Raw genomic sequence first — 20080 nt, forward strand, 5'->3', positions numbered from 1 at the left:
AAGGCTTGTCATAGCACAGATTTTTGTCCCCACCCCTAGAGTTTCTGATTCAGTAGGTCTGGCATGGGGCATGAGAATGTTCATTACTCTCAACTTCCCCGGTGACGCTGCTGGTCTCGGACCCCACTTTGAGAACCACTGCTCTATGCCGTGACGCTCGCCATGAGGTAATATCCTCAAGACAGCAAATGACAGCCCAAGACCTACCAGGAAGCAGCAAGAGGCTCTAGACTGCATACTTTATGACCTGGTGATGGCAGTAAGTGCATGGCAGGGTGGCGAGAGCAGCCAGGGGCAAACCCGCCCATCTGGTAAGGCTTGGCTGTCAGCTGGACCGTAGGTTCTCTCTGTTAATGCTACCCTCCCCTCCCTGCCAGGTTCACCCTGTGGGGAGTGGACAACACAGGACGACGCTCCAGGCCAAGTGACGTGATCGTGAAGACCCCTTGCCCAGTGGTGGATGATGTCAAAGCCCAAGGTAAGAGACACCGAGGCCAGCAGAGTCTGCAGAGGGATGCTCCAGGGACCTCCCCTCGCCATGGGGAAAGGGGGAGCAAGAGAGTCAAACAGAACAACCTGGAGTTCAGCAGGGAAGGGGGGGAATTCAAGGCTCAGGACCGGAGCATCTCCTTTCCAGGAACTCCTCAACCTCTGCCTCTGGCGGAAATCTGCATTGCATCCCGTTATTACACATAGTCTGTAAGTCAGAGAGCCAGTAGGAGATACTGGTGAAAGCCCCAGACACACATGGCGATACACCAGGTGCTTAGGTACATGGTACAAGGTGCTTTAGTACCTGTGACCTCTGCCCTCAGGATGCTGATCGGATAACTTACTCTCTTCATATTTTTTGGTACACATCTGAAAGATTATTTTGAATTACAGCATAGGAAGCCTACAGATTTAGAATTAATTGCTATATCCCTCCCTCCCTACCAAAGAGGTGTCAAAATCTTCATTCTATATTTTAGAGTTGTTATGGACCAGTTCTTTGGTAAAGAATTGTCCCTCTTCAGTGCACCAGAATGAGCCCCTGTCAATTAGGAAGAGTTTGTTTTCAGTCAACATCCATTACACAAATAGCACACTTCTCGCTGCTTCTTCTCCTCATGAAGCTCCCTGGAGGTCTTGATATCGTCACTTGCTCTAAGGCTTATTACATCCCCTCCACAACCAGAATTTAACTCTCTTGGGCACCACTTCTGTGGGGCTCTGGCACCAGTTAAAGTGATCTGATCAACTAGTAATTTCTATTAACAGTTGGACTGCTAATGGACCGATAGCATACACACATTAACAGAGATGGTGACTGATGCTAGAAGTTTAGGTTGTGCAAGTTTCAATAAGAGAAATGCTGTTGCCAAGCTGGCATGTGGTACCCCTCAAATCACCTTAACTGTGGCTCCTGACTCCAGCTGTATGAAGTTGGCTATGAGTTGACACAATCCCACAATGTTCAAAGGGTGATGCAAAGTCACAGTGGGTAGAGAGACCTAGACCTACTTTAATTAAAATCACTGATGCTGTAGCACTTTACACCTTCTGAAAGGACTTTCATTTATTGCCTCATTTAACATGCATGGCATGTTAAAGGCACTGTTATTTTCAACACAGAAATGTGATCATATTAACGCCTCGTCTTACAACTCTTTAATGGATTGCTATTCCTCTTGTGATGAAGATCAAAATATGTAACAGGCATATTAGGACTTAAATGGAGGGGCCCTTGCCCACTTCACCAGCCTCTTCTTGCCCACACTCCCCATCAATCTCTGTATTTCCTGAAGCCTCACTGCCTTTCTCAGTTCCTCCAACACACCATTTCCATTTCCAACAAGGAGCCTTTGCACATGTTAGTCTCACTACCTCAAATACTCTCCAGTTCCACCCCTTTCACTGATTAACTCCTCTCGGCCTGCAGAGCTCAGAGCAAGTGTCCTTCCTCAGTAGGGAAGGGGTCCAGGGCCACTGCTAGATGCCCTCATAGTACCATGTTTCTTTCCTTCAGAACATTTATCTCAGTTTGGTATTATAATGCTTTGTTCAATATCTGTTTACCTCATTAGACAGTGAGTTCCATGAGAGCAGAGTTCTGGTCTCTGTTTGCCTATGATTATGTCCCTAATACTTAGAAAGGAGCATGGTGACTGACTCGTTCTAGGAAACTTAGACTCTGGAGTCAGACCACCCAGGGTCAAATTTCTGCTCTACCATCTAACTACTTGACCTTGAGCAGGTTACTTCACCTTGTGCCTCAGTTTACTACTCTGTAAAATGGGGTGGGGGAAAATGGTACCCTAGATAATAAGTTTCTAGTGAGAGTTAAATTAGTGAATTTATGTAAAGTGTTTTTAAGTGCCTGTCCAGTAGTAAGTATTCAGTAAATATTAAGGAATATACCTTGTGAGATTGTGTCCCTCATGGTCAACCTCATACAACTGGAGTCAGGAGCCATGAACAAGATGATTTTCAGGCTACTAGCACATCAGCTTAGATACAATATCTCTCTTATTGAAACTTACCCAACCTAAACTTCCAACATCAGTCAATGTCTCTGTTAAGATCATTAACCACGCGTAGAGTTTGTTCTCAAGTAGGAACTCAATAAATATTTATTTATTTATGTATTTATGTATTTATTTATTTTTATTGGAGGATAATTGCTTTACAATGTTGTGTTAGTTTCTGCTGTACAGCAAAGTGAATCAGTTATACGTATACATATATCCCCTCCCTCTTGGACCTCCCACCCCCCTAATCCCACCCATCTAGGTCATCACAGAGCACCAAGCTGAGCTTCCTGTGCATTATAGCAGGTTCCCACTATCTATCTATTTCATGCATGGTAGTGTATGTATGTCAATCCTAATCTCCCAATTTGTCCCACCCTCCCCTTCCCCGCCATGTCCACATGTCCATTCTCTGTGTCTGTGTCTCTATTCCTGCCCTGCAAATAGGTTCACCTGTACCATTTTTCTAGATTCCACATATATGCGTTACTATATGATATATTTTTTTCTCTTTCTGACTTACTTCACTCTGTATGACAGACTCTAGGTCCATCTACATCTCTACAAATGACCCTACTTCATTCCTTTTTATGGCTAAGTAATATTCCATTGTATATATATGTACCACATCTTCTTTATCCATTCATCTGTTGTTGGAAATTATGTTGTTTTCATGTCCTGGCTATTGTAAATAGTGCTGCAGTGAACATTGGGATACATGTGTCCTTTTGAATTATGGTTTTCTCAGGGTATATGCCCAGTAGTGTTATTGCTGGGTCATATGGTAGTTCTATTTTTAGTTTTTTAAGGAACCGCCATACTGTTTTCCATAGTGACTGTATCAATTTACATTCCCATCAACAGTGTATGAGGGTTCCCTTTTCTCCACACCCTCTCCAGCATTTATTGTTTGTAGATATTTTGATGACGGCCATTCTGACCTGTGTGAGGTGATACCTCATTGTAGTTTTGATTTGCATTTCTCTAATAATTAGTGATGGTGAGCATCTTTTTATGTGCCTCTTGGCCATCTGTATGTCTTCTTTGGAGAGAGGTCTATTTAGGTCTTCTGCTCATATTTCTATTGGGTTGTTTTTTTTATATTGAGCTCCATGAGCTGTTTGTATATTTTGGAGATTAATCCTTTGTCCATTGCTTCATTTGCAAATATCTTCTCTCACTCTGAGGGTTGTCTTTTTGTCTAGTTTATGGTTTCCTTTTACAATTTGCATGGAAACACAAAAGATCCCAGATAGACAAAGCAATCTTGAGAAAGAAAAACAGAGCTAGAGGAATCAGGCTCCCTGACTTCAAACTATTCTACAAAGCTTAGTAATCAAGACAGTATGATACTGGCACAAAAACAGAAATATAGATCAAAGGACCAGAATAGAAAGCCCAGAGATAAACCCACACACCTATGGTCACCTAATCTATGACAAAAGAGGCAAAAATATACAATGGAGGAAAGGCCACCTCTTCAATAAGTGGTGCTGGGAAAACCGGACAGCTACATGTAAAAGAATGACATTAGAACACTACCTAACGCCACACACAAGAGTAAACTCAAAATGGATTAAAGACCTAAATGTAAGATCAGACCCGATAAAACTCTTAGAGGAAAACATAGGAAAAACACTGTGACATAAACCACAGCAAGATCTTTTTTGACCTACCTCGTAAAGAAAATAAAAACAAAAATTAACAAATGGGACCTAACTAAACTTAATAAATATTTACTGAATAAATAGAATATTGCCCCCATTTTATAGATGTAGACATTGAGATTCAGAGCAGAGTAAGTAAGCTGACCAGGGTCGCAAAGCTAGCATCTTACAGGGCCTGTGCTCAGACTCATTATTTGACATCAATCCTTATTTTGCTTGCAATGTTAAATTAGATTTTTAGAGGATTATTATGTAAAAGACTGAAAACCTTTCTTTGTCTCTCAATACTGATGAAGAAAAGACATATCAATACATTAAAAAATAGTGTTAAGTTATATAGAAAAATAATTCTGCTTTTCAGGATTATTGGTGTCCACTGAGATGTTATAGTAGAATGGAGACCTTTAAGTATAAGACAAATGTGCTTCTCTCTGGAGTGAGTGTTGCCTGGCTTGTAGGGTATGGACTGAATGACTTTTGAAGGTCTCTGAAATCCCTTGATGATGAAAGCAACATCTGGGGTTGAAAACACCTAGATGAGAGACTGGGAAGGACCCAAGTTACACTTATTTCATCATCTGTTGATTTCTTACTCCAAGCCAGAGTAAGAACAGGTGATGAGAAGGTGTCCCAGCTATTTCCGTTTGGGAGAATTTGCTGATGTCCTTGCCAGCAGTGGTAGGCACCTTGGACTTGTTTGCTGAATAGGCAGCAGGCTGGTTGGACATCAGTGGGGTGATTAGCACGTAGGAGAGATGCCACACAATGCCACCTGCAGGAATAGATGGATAGAAGCAACTCTGGAATAAAGAGTGGCCAACAAAGAATAATCTGCTCAGGAGAGACCAGTATACTATTTCTCTATGAGGCTTCTTTGTGTTAATTCTAGTCCCCATAGCATATCAAGATGTGCTTCTGACCATCTGTGCTCCCTGAAAAAGAAGACTTTCTGAAATCCCAGCAGACCAGCTAGGAGCACGAGAAGCAATTTAATGCTGAGAGAATGAAATAACATTCCCAGGTCCCGTTATCCTTCAGCCAGAAAGGAGTCCTGTACTGGGCAGATGTGGAGATTAATGAGTTAGACTAATTGAGGACATCCTTGCAAATTAATACAGGCCTGGCCGTTATACCAAAAAACATGCTTTGCCTCCTTCAAACCCAGATGGTGATCATAAATATAGCTCACTTGGGTTGAGTTTACAACTAGTGACAAATGGGAATTACCTTTTAATTGACCCAGAGCATGACCTCAGCTCCTAATTATCTAGCAGGAAGCCAGACACTATTTTTTTAATCTTATTTTATTTATTTTTTTATACAACAGGTTCTTATTAGTCATCAATTTTATACACATCAGTGTGTCCATGTCAGTCCAGACCCTATTTCTTATACGATCATTTTCCTAAACTAGATACTTTCTATGAAGAATTTTACTGCCTCATGACAGTAAAGTCACTGAGCAAGGAAGTTTCTACCCATGTTTTACTGAAAACACCCTTTTCCCAGCAGGAAAGGCTAGAGTCAGTAATAAGGTCAACCTAGTCTCTAGGTTGGGGCATGACCTTCAAGGGTTCTTCATGTGGCTTCACTAAGTGAAAGCTAGTTCTCATCCATCTTTCCTCCAACATCCATCCTCCTTTCCTGATGCCAAACATAAATCCTATCCATTTCTTCATTTGCTTCTTCCACAGTCATTTATTAATTAATACCACAGCCTGGTGTTAGATGCTGAAGAAACAAAAAGAACTAGGCTCAGAATCTATTTTCAAGAACTTTATAATCAGATTTCATGAATTTATCAAATCAGACAACTTATTTTAAGCCCTTACTAAATACCTGGTCTAGGCATTGGGGGCAAAATTCCCCTGCCTCATGGAGATTATATTTAAGCAGGGGTGACAAAGGAAAAAAGTAGCAAAATAAATAATATTTCAGATAGTGACATACGTTATGGAGACATATAAGCAGAGAAATGGTTTAGGAAGTGCAGGGGGTAGAATTTCAACTAGAGTGGGCTGGGAGGAAGGAGAAGGAGGAAAACGCACAGATATCTGGAGGTGGTTCATTCCAGTAGAGGAGCCGCAGTGCAGACATCCTTGGCGTGTTTGAAGAAGAGAAAGGAGGCTCCTCTGGTGAGAAAGATGATGAGAAGGAAAGGAGCAGGAGAGGAGCTCTGAGAGGCTGTGGGGCAGATCCTGTAGTGCTTGGTCATCAGAGTAGGCAATGGGATTCTGCTAGGGACTGGGGTGGGAAGCCCTGGAAAACTTTGGGCAGAAGAATGACATAATCAGACTTAACGTTACAGGATCGTTCTGTCTGCTTTGTTGAGCATGGACTCCAAATATTGGGTCCAAGGTGGAAGTGGGAAGACCGATTAGAAGGCTATGGGAATACAGAGGAAAGGTGATATTGTTTTAAACTAGAATGATCAGGATATAGGTGATGAGAAGTGGTCCAATTCTAAATTATTTTGATGGTACAACCAAAAGGATTTGCTAAATGGATTGGATGTGGAGCATAAGAGAAAGAAGAGTTATTCCAGTCTGATCCTATATTGTGAAAAGTGATGTATAGAGGTGTGTCCAAAGTGCTCAGGGAATGCAAGCAAGACCACCTAGTTCAACTGCTTGTGATTTTTCGCTGGCAGACCCTGGCAGCCTGCGTGAAGGTAAAGGAAAGGCAGAAGATGGAGCAAGCTAGTTGACGACACTAGCGATGGGCCGCGTAGACCAGGTTGGGTAGGCAAGGGTGTAACGACAGGACTGGTGCCTGGAGTGAGCGAAGGTGTCAAGGGCTTGGGGTTTCTGTCACTGAAGAACAGATTCGGTAGCAATAAGAAGTCTAGGAACCATGAAAAGAGGTTGTGTTCACAGTACATACGTGATATTTGGATTTATTATTTCAGAGATGGAGAAGTTCTCAGCCCAATGATTGGCTTTGATGATGGGGGAGTCTCTAGACTTAAGCAGGCCTTTCATTTTGGCAGTGAAGTCACCCAAAATGGTGATAAGAAATGAGGTGGAGAAGATAACCAGATGCTAGATTCTGCCATGTCTGGAGAAGCATAGTTAGGAAGTGAGTGGTGGGAAATAGAAAGAGACAGGTAAGTTTTTAAAGTGGAGGGACTTTTACATATATTGGGAGAAAAAATTGTTTTCGGGGAGATGGCTCTTTTCTGGGGTATGAGAAGGATCCCTCAGTACTGGAGAAGGTGTCATGCAGGTTTCAGCCAACACAGGGATATGGAGGGAAGGAAGAGTGTGTGCCAAGGTCAAGGGTGAAGGGAGAGTTGGTTGCCATGTAACAGTGTTGGTCCCAGAGGAAGTAAGAAAGTTTTGAGAGAATGAATGAGTACAGAACAGTGGTGCTCAAAGTGTGGTCCAGACCAGCAGCATCAGCGTCACCTTGGAACTTGTTAGATATGCCAATACTCAGGTTCCAACTGAGACCTACTGGATCAGGAGCTCCAGTGGGAACCAGAAATCTGTGCTTTCACAAGCCTTCCAGGTTGTGAATCGAGTTTAATTCTCAAGTTTGAGAATCATTGGTGTGAAGGAAGCACAGAGCAGCATGGGGAGAGAAGGGTAGGGGAGAGGACAGAGAGACTTGGAGGTTGGGGGAAAGGGGCTTTGCAATTTGGACAGTGCTTAGAATGACAAAAATATAAAGCCAGTTGGGATTGATTGTCCTCAAGTTTTCATGTGGAATTCTATGGTCAGTTACTTCAGTGTGGGGACAGACTGGGGTTTCAGGTAGCTCCCCCCGAAATAATGCAAATGATGACTTAGGACCTCCATTCAGGAGACTTTTGTTACAGCAGCCAAGGAGGCCATTGGCAGAAGGTATAGGTGCTTCCCAGGATTCTTATTTCATAGGAAAAAAGAGCAACCACTGCTGGGGGACAAGAAAGCTCCCTTCTGCCCCTGGAGTCACTCCTCTCATTTAAATAAGACTATTTCCCCACTCTTGGACTCTTGTGTTTCAGTCTCTCTCTGTGTCATGGCATTGGGAAAAGCATGATCTAGTAGAGAACCAGTAACAGTAATTAAAAAAAATAATATGTGCTATTGCCCAACTCTCCCCCTCACTCACTTCCAAACACCATGGCTTATTGCTGCTTTCAGATCTGCTGCCCACCATAGCTGGGGGCCCTCCGTGCTGGCATTTCCTCTCCCTCCTACGCTGTGCCCCAGATATCCTCACAGATCATTCTCTCCCCTCCACGAAGCCATGGCTTGAATGTCATCTTTTCAGTGATACCCCTCTATTTAAAATTGCAATGCCCCATCCAGCACTCCCAATCTTCCTTCTCCTGTTTTACTTTTTCCCACTTTCTAACACACTGTATTTTACTTATTTATTATGTTTATTGCTTAACTGAATGTGTCCTACCACCAGAGTGTAAGTGTCATAGGATGAGGACTTTTGTCAGAGTTTCTCCCTGGTGTAGCCAAGTACCTAGAAAAATGTCAAGCACATGGTAAGCACTCAGTAAAAATATTTATGGAATAAATTAATGAATAAAAGTGTACTTGCTTTGTCCAGATACCTTGCTAAAGAAATGCTTTACATTCGATAACACTCTTAGCCTCACAATAATCTTGGAAGATATGTGTTATTAACCATCACTGAACAGACAAGGAAACTAAAACCCAGAGAGGTTAAGTAACATGTCCAAGGCCACACAGCTAGAGTAGTGGAGCACAACTCCATTTGATGTCATGGTGCCTATTCTTAACCATACCTTTGGGTCTGAAGCCTTCAGTCCCGGCCCTGTTCATTTATTCTGATGCCCGAGAGATCTTGGCTCCCTTCTCTTTTTTTTTTTTTTTTTTGTGATGGAGCTGTGTATGTAAACACCCTGCCATCTCTTCACCTGCATTTTAAATATTCCTGAACACCATGCATGTCAAAGAGAGGGAAGACAGATACCTATTTTGGAAAACTCGAGACTTCTGTGAAGCTGAAAGTTGGGTTAAATGATAACCAAAAATATCTTATAGTCTTTAACTTTCTTTGAGTTAGTGAATTCTTGAGGTGCTATGAAGGCTAATGAAATAATATCCATAAATTCCCTCAGTGGAGCTAGGAGGGGCCAGAAATACTCTGTCTCTAGGAGCCTAGCATGTAGATCTTTCTGAATATAATATCCCATTTACCGATGAAGGCTTTTAAGCACACCCTGGCGTTAGATTATCTTGGTTTTAGGAGATTTATGGTAGAAACTGTGACTATCCCATCTGGTCTCAGGCACAAATGCTTCTGCTAATGGGAAGCATTAGCCTACTCTAGCTGTATATTACTATTGTGTTAGGAGAATAGTAAATATGCCAGAAAACACCTTCTCAGTCATCACTGTTGCTCAGCAGACTGTCACAACCAGGTCCTTAGGCCTGGGATGCTATGTCCCATCACCGGAAATAAGAACAGATTGACAGCAGTAAAAGGATGGGAGAAGGAACCCCGAACCTCCCTGTCTGGGCTCTGGTCTGTTCACCTGCGTTTCTGCACTGCTGGTCATTCTTCTCTAAGTACGTACTCCCTGCCTCCCAGTGAACAAGCACAGCTCTTAGAATAGTCCTTCTGCTTCTTTCCATTTCTACTCCAGAAATGACAGACTCCCTGCATATCTACTAGGACTCTCTCTTGGAATTTATGGGCCAGCCAGGGCAATGTCCTCTACCAGAAATAGTCACCCCAGAAAGCATCCCCCAAGACCCTGCCTCCTGTATCTTAAATTGGTTAAACACTACCATCCCCTGAGGGTAGGTGCAAAAGAGCAATGGAAGGTAGATAGAGTTTTAAAGCTTGACTCCAGCCCACACTGGCTATATGACCTTGGGCAGGTAACCTGGCCTCATTTGTAGCACAAAGACATTCATATTCATTGTGCAGTCATGGTATGAGAATTAGAATTCACACATGTAAAGTTCTTGGCAATCAATAGGCTGTTAATACATAAATACCAGAGCTCTTTATATTCTATATAATTTTTATTTATATTCTTTATATTCTGTATAATAAATACCAGAGATCTTTATAGTCTAAATCACTGTCTACTTTATCTCTTGATCTTATTTTAACAACCTGAGGATTTTAAAGTCCTGAAAACCTGAATGGATTTCTCAGCTGAAATTATTTTTATTGCAGCTTAAAGATGCTGGTTACAAGGGTTTAATTGCTAAAGGGTTGGTACTACCTGGGTCTGGAGATATATCACCAGAAACCCTCCACCAAAGTGGATTCAAATGACTGCCAAGGTCATAAATTTCATTCATTTAGCTAACTTTTTTTAATCTATTATTTCGTCTGGCCTTGTTCTTGCCACTCAGGACACTGAGGAAGTAAGGTCTGGCTCCTGTTTTCATAGGCAATGGGCAAGATAGACAAAAAGGGAAATTATTGCAATGCTTGGGCAGAGTAGAGGTAGAAATTTTATTCATTCCAACCCAGGAAACTCTTAAAATGATGACTCAGTCATCACCAGCAGCCTTGAATTCACTTGGAGTGGTGACAAGGGATCAGGGCCTTTAGGCTAACAGGGGGTCAAGTGGGCAAAATCTGGCTTAGAAGCCTGTAGACTTAGTCTCTTCATCCCCAGATTTAACACTGGATCTGAGACAAAGCTCTCCAGATCTCAGTTCCCAGCTGTTTAGGAAGAAAATGTCAACAAATCTCCTTTCTGACAGGTTTAATGAGAAAATATTTAATGATAAAGTGCTTTGAGCTCCACAGGAAAAAAATGCCAAGGCTACACAAATTCATTGCCACTTTGCCACATCACCAGGTTCAATCTTAGCAATGTATACCTTGGAGGCAGAAATATAAGAGGTATAAATTAAGCCAAAAGATCACTTGTTTGGAACTGCAGAATGCACTGGATTCAACGTACATGTCAGCACAGATCTGCAAGCTTGCCTTCCTACCTGTCTGAGTGGCCCTAGCAAAAAGACCTGCATTCCTGCAGTCACGGGGCCAGGTTGCTTTTGGCACTGTGGCTACTCCAGGTTCTTCACGTTGCTGGAGGCGTGACCTGACAGTTCCTGACTTCATCCCTGAGCCGAAGGCTGCTCCCCGCTGCCCAGGGCTTCCCCATTGCTTTTGAAGGACCCACTTTGTACCCAAGCATGCAGCCTAGAGGTGCAGGGGAGTTAATGCCTCATGGGGGCAAATGTGAAAAGTCCCCATGGACCAATCCTGAATGGGAGCTGGATATAAAGTCTTCTTCTATTCTCCCCCAGATGGGCCAGTGAGGATCCAATAGCTTCATACATCCTCTCCTGCAAAACATGGCCATCAGCTCCTTAGAGCAATTTCTTATCTTCACTCTGCCTCCTTTCCTGCCTCATTTCTCTCTATCCTCCCTTCTGCTTCTCTGGGATTGCATTTGCCAATAAAGTTTCAATCTATGAGCTCTTGCCTCAGGCTCTGTAGTATTAGGAAACATGGGTGAAGACATGAATATTATCACCGAAATTGACCTTAGAGAGATTCTATTTGAAGCCTTTCATTTTATAGAAGAGAAAACTGAAACCTGACAGGGCAGTAGGTTCAGTATTCTTTGAGTAATATCACACACACACACACACACACACACACACACACACACACACACACATATGCATGTATATATACACACACATATACATGCATATACACACCTACATGCCTGTATTTATAATCATTTATGTATATGTGTATATATGTATATGTGTGTGTGTGTGTGTGTGTATATATATATATATATATGTATAAAATCTTATTTATTGGCCTTTTCTCCCATCCTCAGAAATAGCAGACAAGATCTACAATCTCTTCAATGGCTATACCAGCGGGAAGGAGCAGCAGACCGCCTACAACACCCTTCTGGATCTGGGTTCCCCCACCCTCCATCGAGTCCTCTACCACTATAATCAGCATTATGAGAGTTTTGGAGAATTCACCTGGCGGTGTGAGGATGAATTAGGCCCCAGGTAATCAATAAGCTTTATTATCTCTTTTAAAGAACCTCAGCTTTTTGAAATTTTGTACCTCTTCCACTATAATACTGCACTCATGAATTTGCAGATATCCTGGGTGAGCTTAGCTGCTGTAAGTCCTGTGCTTTTAGACAGCTCAGTTCATACTGATTAGTTATGGATAAGCTGTATTTATGCTGTGTTTAAGTCAAGCCATGAATGCATTTCCTGAACCCTGAAAAAACCTTTGCCCTTGAGCTGTTTTACCCCCTCTTTATCTTGCTGACACAGCATTCCAAAGGCTAAACTGTAGGAGCCAAAAGCTTAGTCTTTTGAAAGAAAATTAGGAATATTATTGAAGAGGTTATCCCAAAATATTTACTGCATATGAACTTTATGTATGTTATATGCACTGTACAGACGTATTTCGAGCTAAATTCTACATTCTCTTGAAAAGCAGAATGGGGGTAGCCAATGACCCATCTTGACATCTAACTTGGCCAAAGTTAGGATAATGCAGTGTTTGCCAACTTGCCCTGGCCCCGAGGCTACAACTTCCTAATACTCAGTACCCCTGCTTTTAGGTTATATAACCCAGATAGAGTTCTTGGAAAGAGAGGAATGGGAAGAATGTGTAGAGATAACACCTTTCGTTTGTTCCATTCAACATGGCTGTGTATTGCTGCTCTGAGAAGAGAAGATTTCTCTGGAAATACTAAGATTTTCAGATAAACACAGTGAAGAGGCTTTTCACATGGAATGTCCCCAAATTTATATGTCCCCAAACTATTTAGGTGTTCATAAAGAAAAAAAAAATAGGGGAAGGAAGGAAGGGAGGGAGGGAGGGAGGGGAGGAAGGAAAGAAAGAAGAGAAAGAAAGAGAGGAAGAAAATAAATGAAGAAAATCAATACAGTAGGATCCTCTGGCACTCAGAATTCTTGCTCTCTTGCCAAAAGGGATCAATAAAAGTATCACCCAAAAGTCATCCCATTTGTCTGACATCTGATCAATCGAAAAGGAGACTTAAGTCTCAGGATGCCTCTTATGACCTGAATTTATAAACTTTCCTAGAAGACCATTGTACAGGACATCCCCCGCCCCCCTGCCTATTTTCTTACTTTTGAAGAAAGGAGGAAATTTAGGATTACCTTCCTAAAATAAAATGATTTTATGTGCAAGGTCAGGAAGAAGCTTTCTGCATTCCATAAATTATTTCCCAAAGTTTATAAAGGTTGGTTATTCTTGGGCAAACAGATGCCATGGCTATGGACAGGACACAGAGGGAAATATATAAGGGGCCTTTAATTTGTTCTGTCTCAATTTTGGTAAAAAGCAAACCCTGGGTTAGAAGGTAGATATATATTAAGAAATAGCCTCCCTGCTCCATACCTTACCATTACTCCTGCCCTTATTATTACTCATACCTAATACCATCCCCTCTCTCCAGCTCTCTCCCCAATTCCCTTCATGCTCCCTCCTCCCCCTTCCCTTTCCTGCTCCCTTCCTCCCTCCTTCTGACATTTATTGAGTACATATATGCAGTTCTTTGTCAGGGAGCATAAATGTCACAATTTGAATAGCACTAACATTGCATACATCATCTTGATTTCCAAGGGAATTTGGACTGCTTTTAAAATTTCTCTCTTGTAACTCAAGAGTCAGAAGGAAAATTGGTTAATGAAGAAAGTGAGCAGGGGAAAAAAATGTGGATCTCATTGTAAAGTAAGGGCTGCTGCTGACTTGACACTGTCTTCTCAAAAAGAGAAGGCTCTCAAGAGTCTTCCCAGGAGACTTTTCATGTGTAATACTGGTTTTTTTAAGGCTATATATTAGGGGGGAAAATTGTAGTTTCATTAGCTCGTGGAAAATCAAGTTTTGCTTTTCAGTATCATGGATCTGGGGTAGAACCACAGGAAACAGGAAGTCTCCTGCCTTGAGATACTTCAACCCACTTTGGAGTTAGTTGTGAGAATAAATACAAAAGGGTCAGAGGGTACATACGCCCTGCAAGCAAGCAGAAAGTATTCCCTTGCTTCAGTTAAATCCAATTTCATTAAAATTCATGGAAGCCTCCATGAGAGTTGAAATACTTTGAGGACAACATTGGTCGCATTGCTCTTAAGAAAGAAGAAGGCTCTGAGATGGTCAAGGACATACCCAAATTAATTATTATCTTTTTTAAAAAGTGAGCAATGAAAATAGCCACAAAAAACTCCATGGGCTAATTAAATCCATTTGTTTGAAAGGATGGCTAGGATGTGTTCCTTTATCCATTTCTTCAAGATGAGGCAGATGCTGCCCATTACTCTTTCTTCTCTCCCCCTTTGTCCACATCCCAAGAATGTGTCAACAGCTAATGACATGCAGCAGGATAGATTGAGAGGAAGGCCACCAAAGTCCCTGTTGATGACGACTTTTGGAAAGCCTGCTTGGCCAAACGGCAGAGGCTGATGGGCAGAGGAGAGGCAATCTGCATAAGATGTGACTTAGTCGGCAGAGTGTTTGTTTGATTTTCTCTGACCCACCATTGCAGTGGGAGAAAACTTGACTGGCCTCCGATGACCTCACACTCTCTTGGTCCCTTGACTTTGCTGCCACAGCTCAACACCTTGCTTCCAACGTCCGTCATCCCCGCCCGTCTCTCGCTTGCCCTCCTAGGAATGCGGTGAGCTCACCCCTTGCGATGCTTGTAGCCAGGACGGAAGAAGAGGCATGAAATGAATGTGCTTCTTGTTCCTGAGAGCTCATTCTAAACTTGGTGAAGAAACTTCCAGTTTCTGGAAAGAATTGTTGATTGAATTAGAAAAGAGATGCTTCCTCACATGTGAAGTTAGCCTAGCAGTTGATAAATACTGCAAGGGGTCCTGTTCATTGAACTTTCCAGAACAGATTTTAGAGCCTCACCATGGGCTTGTTGGAATAAGAGACTATTCTTTCATGGGTCTCTGGTCACCCAGGGTTTTTTGAAGAAGGGAAAGAACACAGCTAAATGAGGGGATCCCCGTTCCTTCACTTATCCTAAGAGTTCAGAGTCAAAGCCAGTGCGGGCTGAGAACTGGCTATCAGGCAGTCCCATCTCTAACACCAGAAGTAGATGCCAAGAAGAAGCCGTACACCAGTGAGCTAGATCCTGGCGATAGCCCGCTTCCCCAGGCTACGCGCAGGGGATCTCACACTCCATCCTTGGCCCAGTGGGATCACTCCTTTCCAGCGTGCGTGAACTTGGGGAGACCTTGCCCTCCTCCTCCCATTCTCTCAGGGATCTGCAACAGCTCAGGTGCCCTCTCATCACCTCCTCTGCTTCCCACTCTTTGGATGGGGTCTCAGGGGTCTCAAAGGCACTGGCCTCCTGACTTTCCGAGGGAGATTGCAGAACAGAGCAGGAGCTCACCTGGGGGTTAATTAGGTGATGCGTGCCACTGAGAGTCTGCATTTTCCCAAAGAATGACCCTATGTCCATGTGCACTGAGGGCATTATTGTTCGTGCCCTTATTACACTATAATTACCTTCATACAGGCATAATTAGTTACACTTGATATCCTCCAAAGTGAAATATATTGGCTGCTTCTACTCAGTTCAGAAATACCCTTGAAAAGGGAAATACCCAGTCAAACACATTATTTGTCATTTAATGGTGATAAATTACTGGCTTTAAAGTAAATTGATCTGATTTGTCAGCTCTATGATTTTAAAAGAGCATAAATTCCCACTAAAGTATGTCATTTTCTCTTCTTTATTTGTCCTTATTGCATTTTGTTTCTTTGTTTCCATTTTGGTGCCCTACTTTGCTCGTCCATCTTTATTAATTAATTATTTCATTCATTCATTCTTCCATTCATTCATTCATTTTCTTGCCAAGTATTTATGGAGGTTCCCCCCCTCTTCTAAGTGCCAACCATGGAACAGTAAGCAAAATAAACGGGGCTCTTCCCTCTTGAAGTTTAAAGTCTCACACTGTTTACCTTTCCTGCCTTCTCTTCTTTCTAACCTGAGCATACGCCATGCTTGCTCCGTAGGAAAGCTGGCCTCATCCTTTCTCAGCTTGGGGATCTCAGCAGCTGGTGCAATGGACTCCTTCAGGAACCCAGGATAAGCTTGCGACGCAGCCCCCTCAAGTACCTGGGCTGCCGCTACAGCGAGATCAAGCCCTACGGACTTGACTGGTCAGAGCTCAGCCGGGACCTTAGGAAGACGTGTGAGGAGCAGACCCTGAGCATCCCTTACAACGATTATGGGGCCAGCAAGGACATCTAGCGCCGTGACGCCAGAGAGCAGCTGCCAAAAGGAAGCAGGAGAAAAGGAGGGGAAACGTCTGGGTTGGTGTGTGGATTTTGAGTATTATTTTTAAGGGAACGTTCAAACCTCCACAGGCAACATCTAAACCAGGGAGAAGGTGATCCTTGCTTCCTGCAGAACTTCTCGGGTATCATGTTCTCCATCTGTGTGGTCAGTAAGCCTGCTAGCCAGGGCTTCCTAAATTTCTTCTTAGGGAATTACTTTGGGGCTTGTTTTGCGGTTAATTTGTTGTGTTCATTTTTTTTGTCCAAGAGGTTCATCAAATTGCTCGGGTTCTGCCATGCTTCTCATGAAAGGGCCATCAGGTTGGCGCACCCTGTGCTCACTGAGTTCCTGTGTCCCTTGCACCTGGGGACAGAGATGAGGCCAGAAAGTTGTAGAGTGGCCTCAGACCCCAGCCTCAGATGTCCTAGGGAAGCTCTCACACTAAGAGCCTAAGCTCTGCTCACAGACAACAACAGCAAGAAAACTGGGAAGGTGGGCCCTGTGTAGGTCTCATGGTTCCCCCCCCTTCCCCAGCCTTCCGACTGCTATCTTCACGCTGCAGAGGTGAACTTAGCCTCCATTATGGGCCCCCGTCGGCCTCCTGGATTTTTAGGTCCTCCCCCATTTTAAGGGAATTAAATCTCCCTCTGGAAGAACTCTGCCCTCTCCTCTGAACAATATATCTTTAAGAGGCAATAAAATGCTACCTGTCTAATGCACCTGCAGAGCAGTCCACCTGGGAGTCTGGTTAGCAGTCCATGTTCTAGAAAAAAAATGTAGTTTCTTCTTTTAAAAAAACTCCTGTACCTCCAGGGTGAACTTCTGCAGACCAGTAGTGCACATGGCATGCCCAGATCCTCTGTGGTGTCCGCGCCGCTTACCTTGCACAGATCCGTCCTGGCTGATGTCCGCTCTGGTCAGGACGGGTCAAGACGTCCATATCAGTGTTTTAGTGAACTCAAGTTATTACCCATCACAAAACACTTCCGTCCTTTGCCAAATTTGCTTAGTTATGTTGCTAGTTCTGCAAATCATTTCTCTAGATGAGGATTCCACCATTTTCACCCCCCATCTAGTTGCCAGGAGCAGCAGAGGTTCTGTGTAGGTGAGCTCCCCTGACCACAGGTAAGGGCCAGGCCACTGCTTCTGCCCCGCTCCCCGAGCACTGGCACTGGCACAAGTGGGGGCCTGGCCAACGGGAAGTCCAGCCTCTCAGAAAGAGCTCTGCAGGGCCCTGTGGACCAGCAATGGCCTTAATTGTCCTCACACACCTCAGAGGCCTGAACACGCACTTTCAGCCACCCTGCCTTTGACCAGGGCTCCTCATTTGGAAACACAGGAGAAAGGTCAGGAAGGAGATGCAGAATCTGTAAGGCCTGTCATTGAGCCCTGTTGAATTTTTTCTAAGTGGTTAGAATGACAGAGCTTGTTTGTTGAGTGCTTACTGTGTGCCAGACGCTGCTCTAAGCACTTTACATATCGCTGAATTCTAACAACAGCTCGTTTCTTACCTACCTGAACCACCATTTGAATTCAGGCTGTCGGACTCCAGAGCACAGGATTTTAACCCCTCGCCCTCCTCAGCTCTGCTTTCCGTACTGCCCGGGGCGTGCAGCTCTCCCTGGCCCCTGCCTCCGTGGCACAGATACGCCTGCAGTGCGTTGCAGTGGGAGGAGGGCACAGTGCATCCTAACCCTGCAGCCGGGGTGCCCTTTGGGACCACGGATCTGCAGCACAAGCCTTCTCCCCGCCAGTGCCTGGGAGTGAGCCTATGGCAGGGCTGCAAGCACAGGTGACCTCACGCCCCTCTCTGCATCTTTCTGCAGAAAGATGGAAAGACAGTATATCGACTCTGGAACGCACCCCCCTCAGTTCCAGAGCAAAGGCTGGCAGAAAACTCTGAGACCCACCTGGGGTCAATGCCGGGCGGTGGGTGAAAAGCCTCAGAAGCCAGTGTCTCACCTTGACCGGAGAGGAAGGGGTACAGGAGGCGGCAGCGGGACCCCAGCCAATGGGGCGGGGCCTTGGTGAGAGCTGGTTTTGCCGCTGCTACTCCTTTATTCAAGTCTGCACAGAAAGCTGGGTCCGCACAGCAGAGGACCAGGACCTTGGGCCAGAGCGGGGGGCTGGGGAGTGGCATCAGGGACACCGTTCCTTGTCCCTCCTTCTGTGTTATTAAAATAAAGCACGCTCACGCTTTCCCTCCCTCCTCCTGTCTCCCCCCAGGCCCCTCCTCATCTTTGTCTGCTTCTCCTGCCTGATACCCTTCCTCCTCAGCCCAGTCCTTCTCCCTCCGGGACCCTCTCCCTCCTTCAGTGTCCCCTGTGCCCTCCACACATACACACAGTATGTGCACACATGCACACACAACACGCACTCTACACAGTATATACACACACTACACACACAAAACACACTACCCACACTGTACACACTCGACAGTATATACACATATTACACCAGACGCATGCACACACTACACAGGCAACACACACACTACATGTGCACACACTACACACACGCTCTACAAACTCTACACAGTGTGTACACATATTACACAACACACACAACACACTCTACACACAGTATATACACATACTACATACACAGTATACACACTGTACATATGTACACACTACACACACACAGTATAGACTATACACATTATTTACACACTACACAAATATGAACTATAGGCACACACACTATACACATACAGACTGTATGCACACACCCTATACATATACTATACACACTACACATAGGCACACACACTACACACACACACTACATACTACACACAGCCACAGATGTACACACTACACATACACACACTCTACACCCACAGTGTATACACACACACTACATACACACTGTACACACACAACACACACACTATACACACTACCCAGAATATACACACACACAATATACACACACTACAGACACATACTATATATACACAGTCTACACACACAGTATTCACACACACACTACAGACACACACATTACACACACAAACTACACACACACACTCTATACACACACATGCACACTGTACACACAACCTCTATACCTGGGTCCCACCTACTTTCAAGTTAAAAATAAGGCCAATATGAATGGAGCAGGAGAGAGTGCTTGGGCCCCCTGAGGATTTCACTCGAGGATTTTGCCCAAGGAAGGCAAGCTCGCTCACACCTTGACGACACTGCCCACAGTTTGACTGGAGGAACCCATTCTGACTAGAAGGGTGATGGACGGGGCCACTATTAAACCTCAACTTTCCAAGCTGCCAAACAGGTCTTAAGGGAGTTGCTTATACCCACCAACACTCTGCCAGCCCCGGGATCCCACGAGGCCACTGGTGTTTCCTCCTGAATGGACGTGGCCCACTGTAATAGCACTAGACCTTTAACAGAGTGTGCAGCCGTTTTCCGTGGAGTTTGGTCCGTTCGTTACTTTCAGTTAATCGCACTTCTTGATATTCGAAAATGTTCTATTAAAAACCTGAGTGTGAAAAAAACCCACTTTACTACTATAGAAGGAAGGGAGAGTATAGTGTGACCAACTTCAGGTATAGCAGTATTGTTTAAAAGAGAATCATTGTACGATTATACAAGTGGAATAATCAACTAAATAATAAACAAAGCTGTCAGTAA

At 43.9% G+C, this 20080-nt stretch overlaps 1 protein-coding gene across 1 annotated transcript in view; it reads left to right on the top strand.

Annotated features, from left to right (window-relative positions):
• ASTN1 (astrotactin 1) overlaps window positions 1-20080 on the top strand; it is a 328474-nt gene extending 308394 nt beyond the window's left edge. The window contains exons 21-23 of the mRNA XM_082462335.1: window positions 378-478; window positions 11970-12153; window positions 16157-20080. Coding sequence (XP_082318461.1) covers window positions 378-478; window positions 11970-12153; window positions 16157-16394 — 523 coding nt within the window. The 3' untranslated portion in view covers window positions 16395-20080. The remainder of the gene's footprint in view (window positions 1-377; window positions 479-11969; window positions 12154-16156) is intronic.

Source organism: Balaenoptera physalus, assembly GCF_965194825.1.
Source record: "Balaenoptera physalus genome assembly, chromosome: 1".
In the NCBI taxonomy this organism is placed as follows: Eukaryota; Metazoa; Chordata; class Mammalia; order Artiodactyla; family Balaenopteridae; genus Balaenoptera; species Balaenoptera physalus.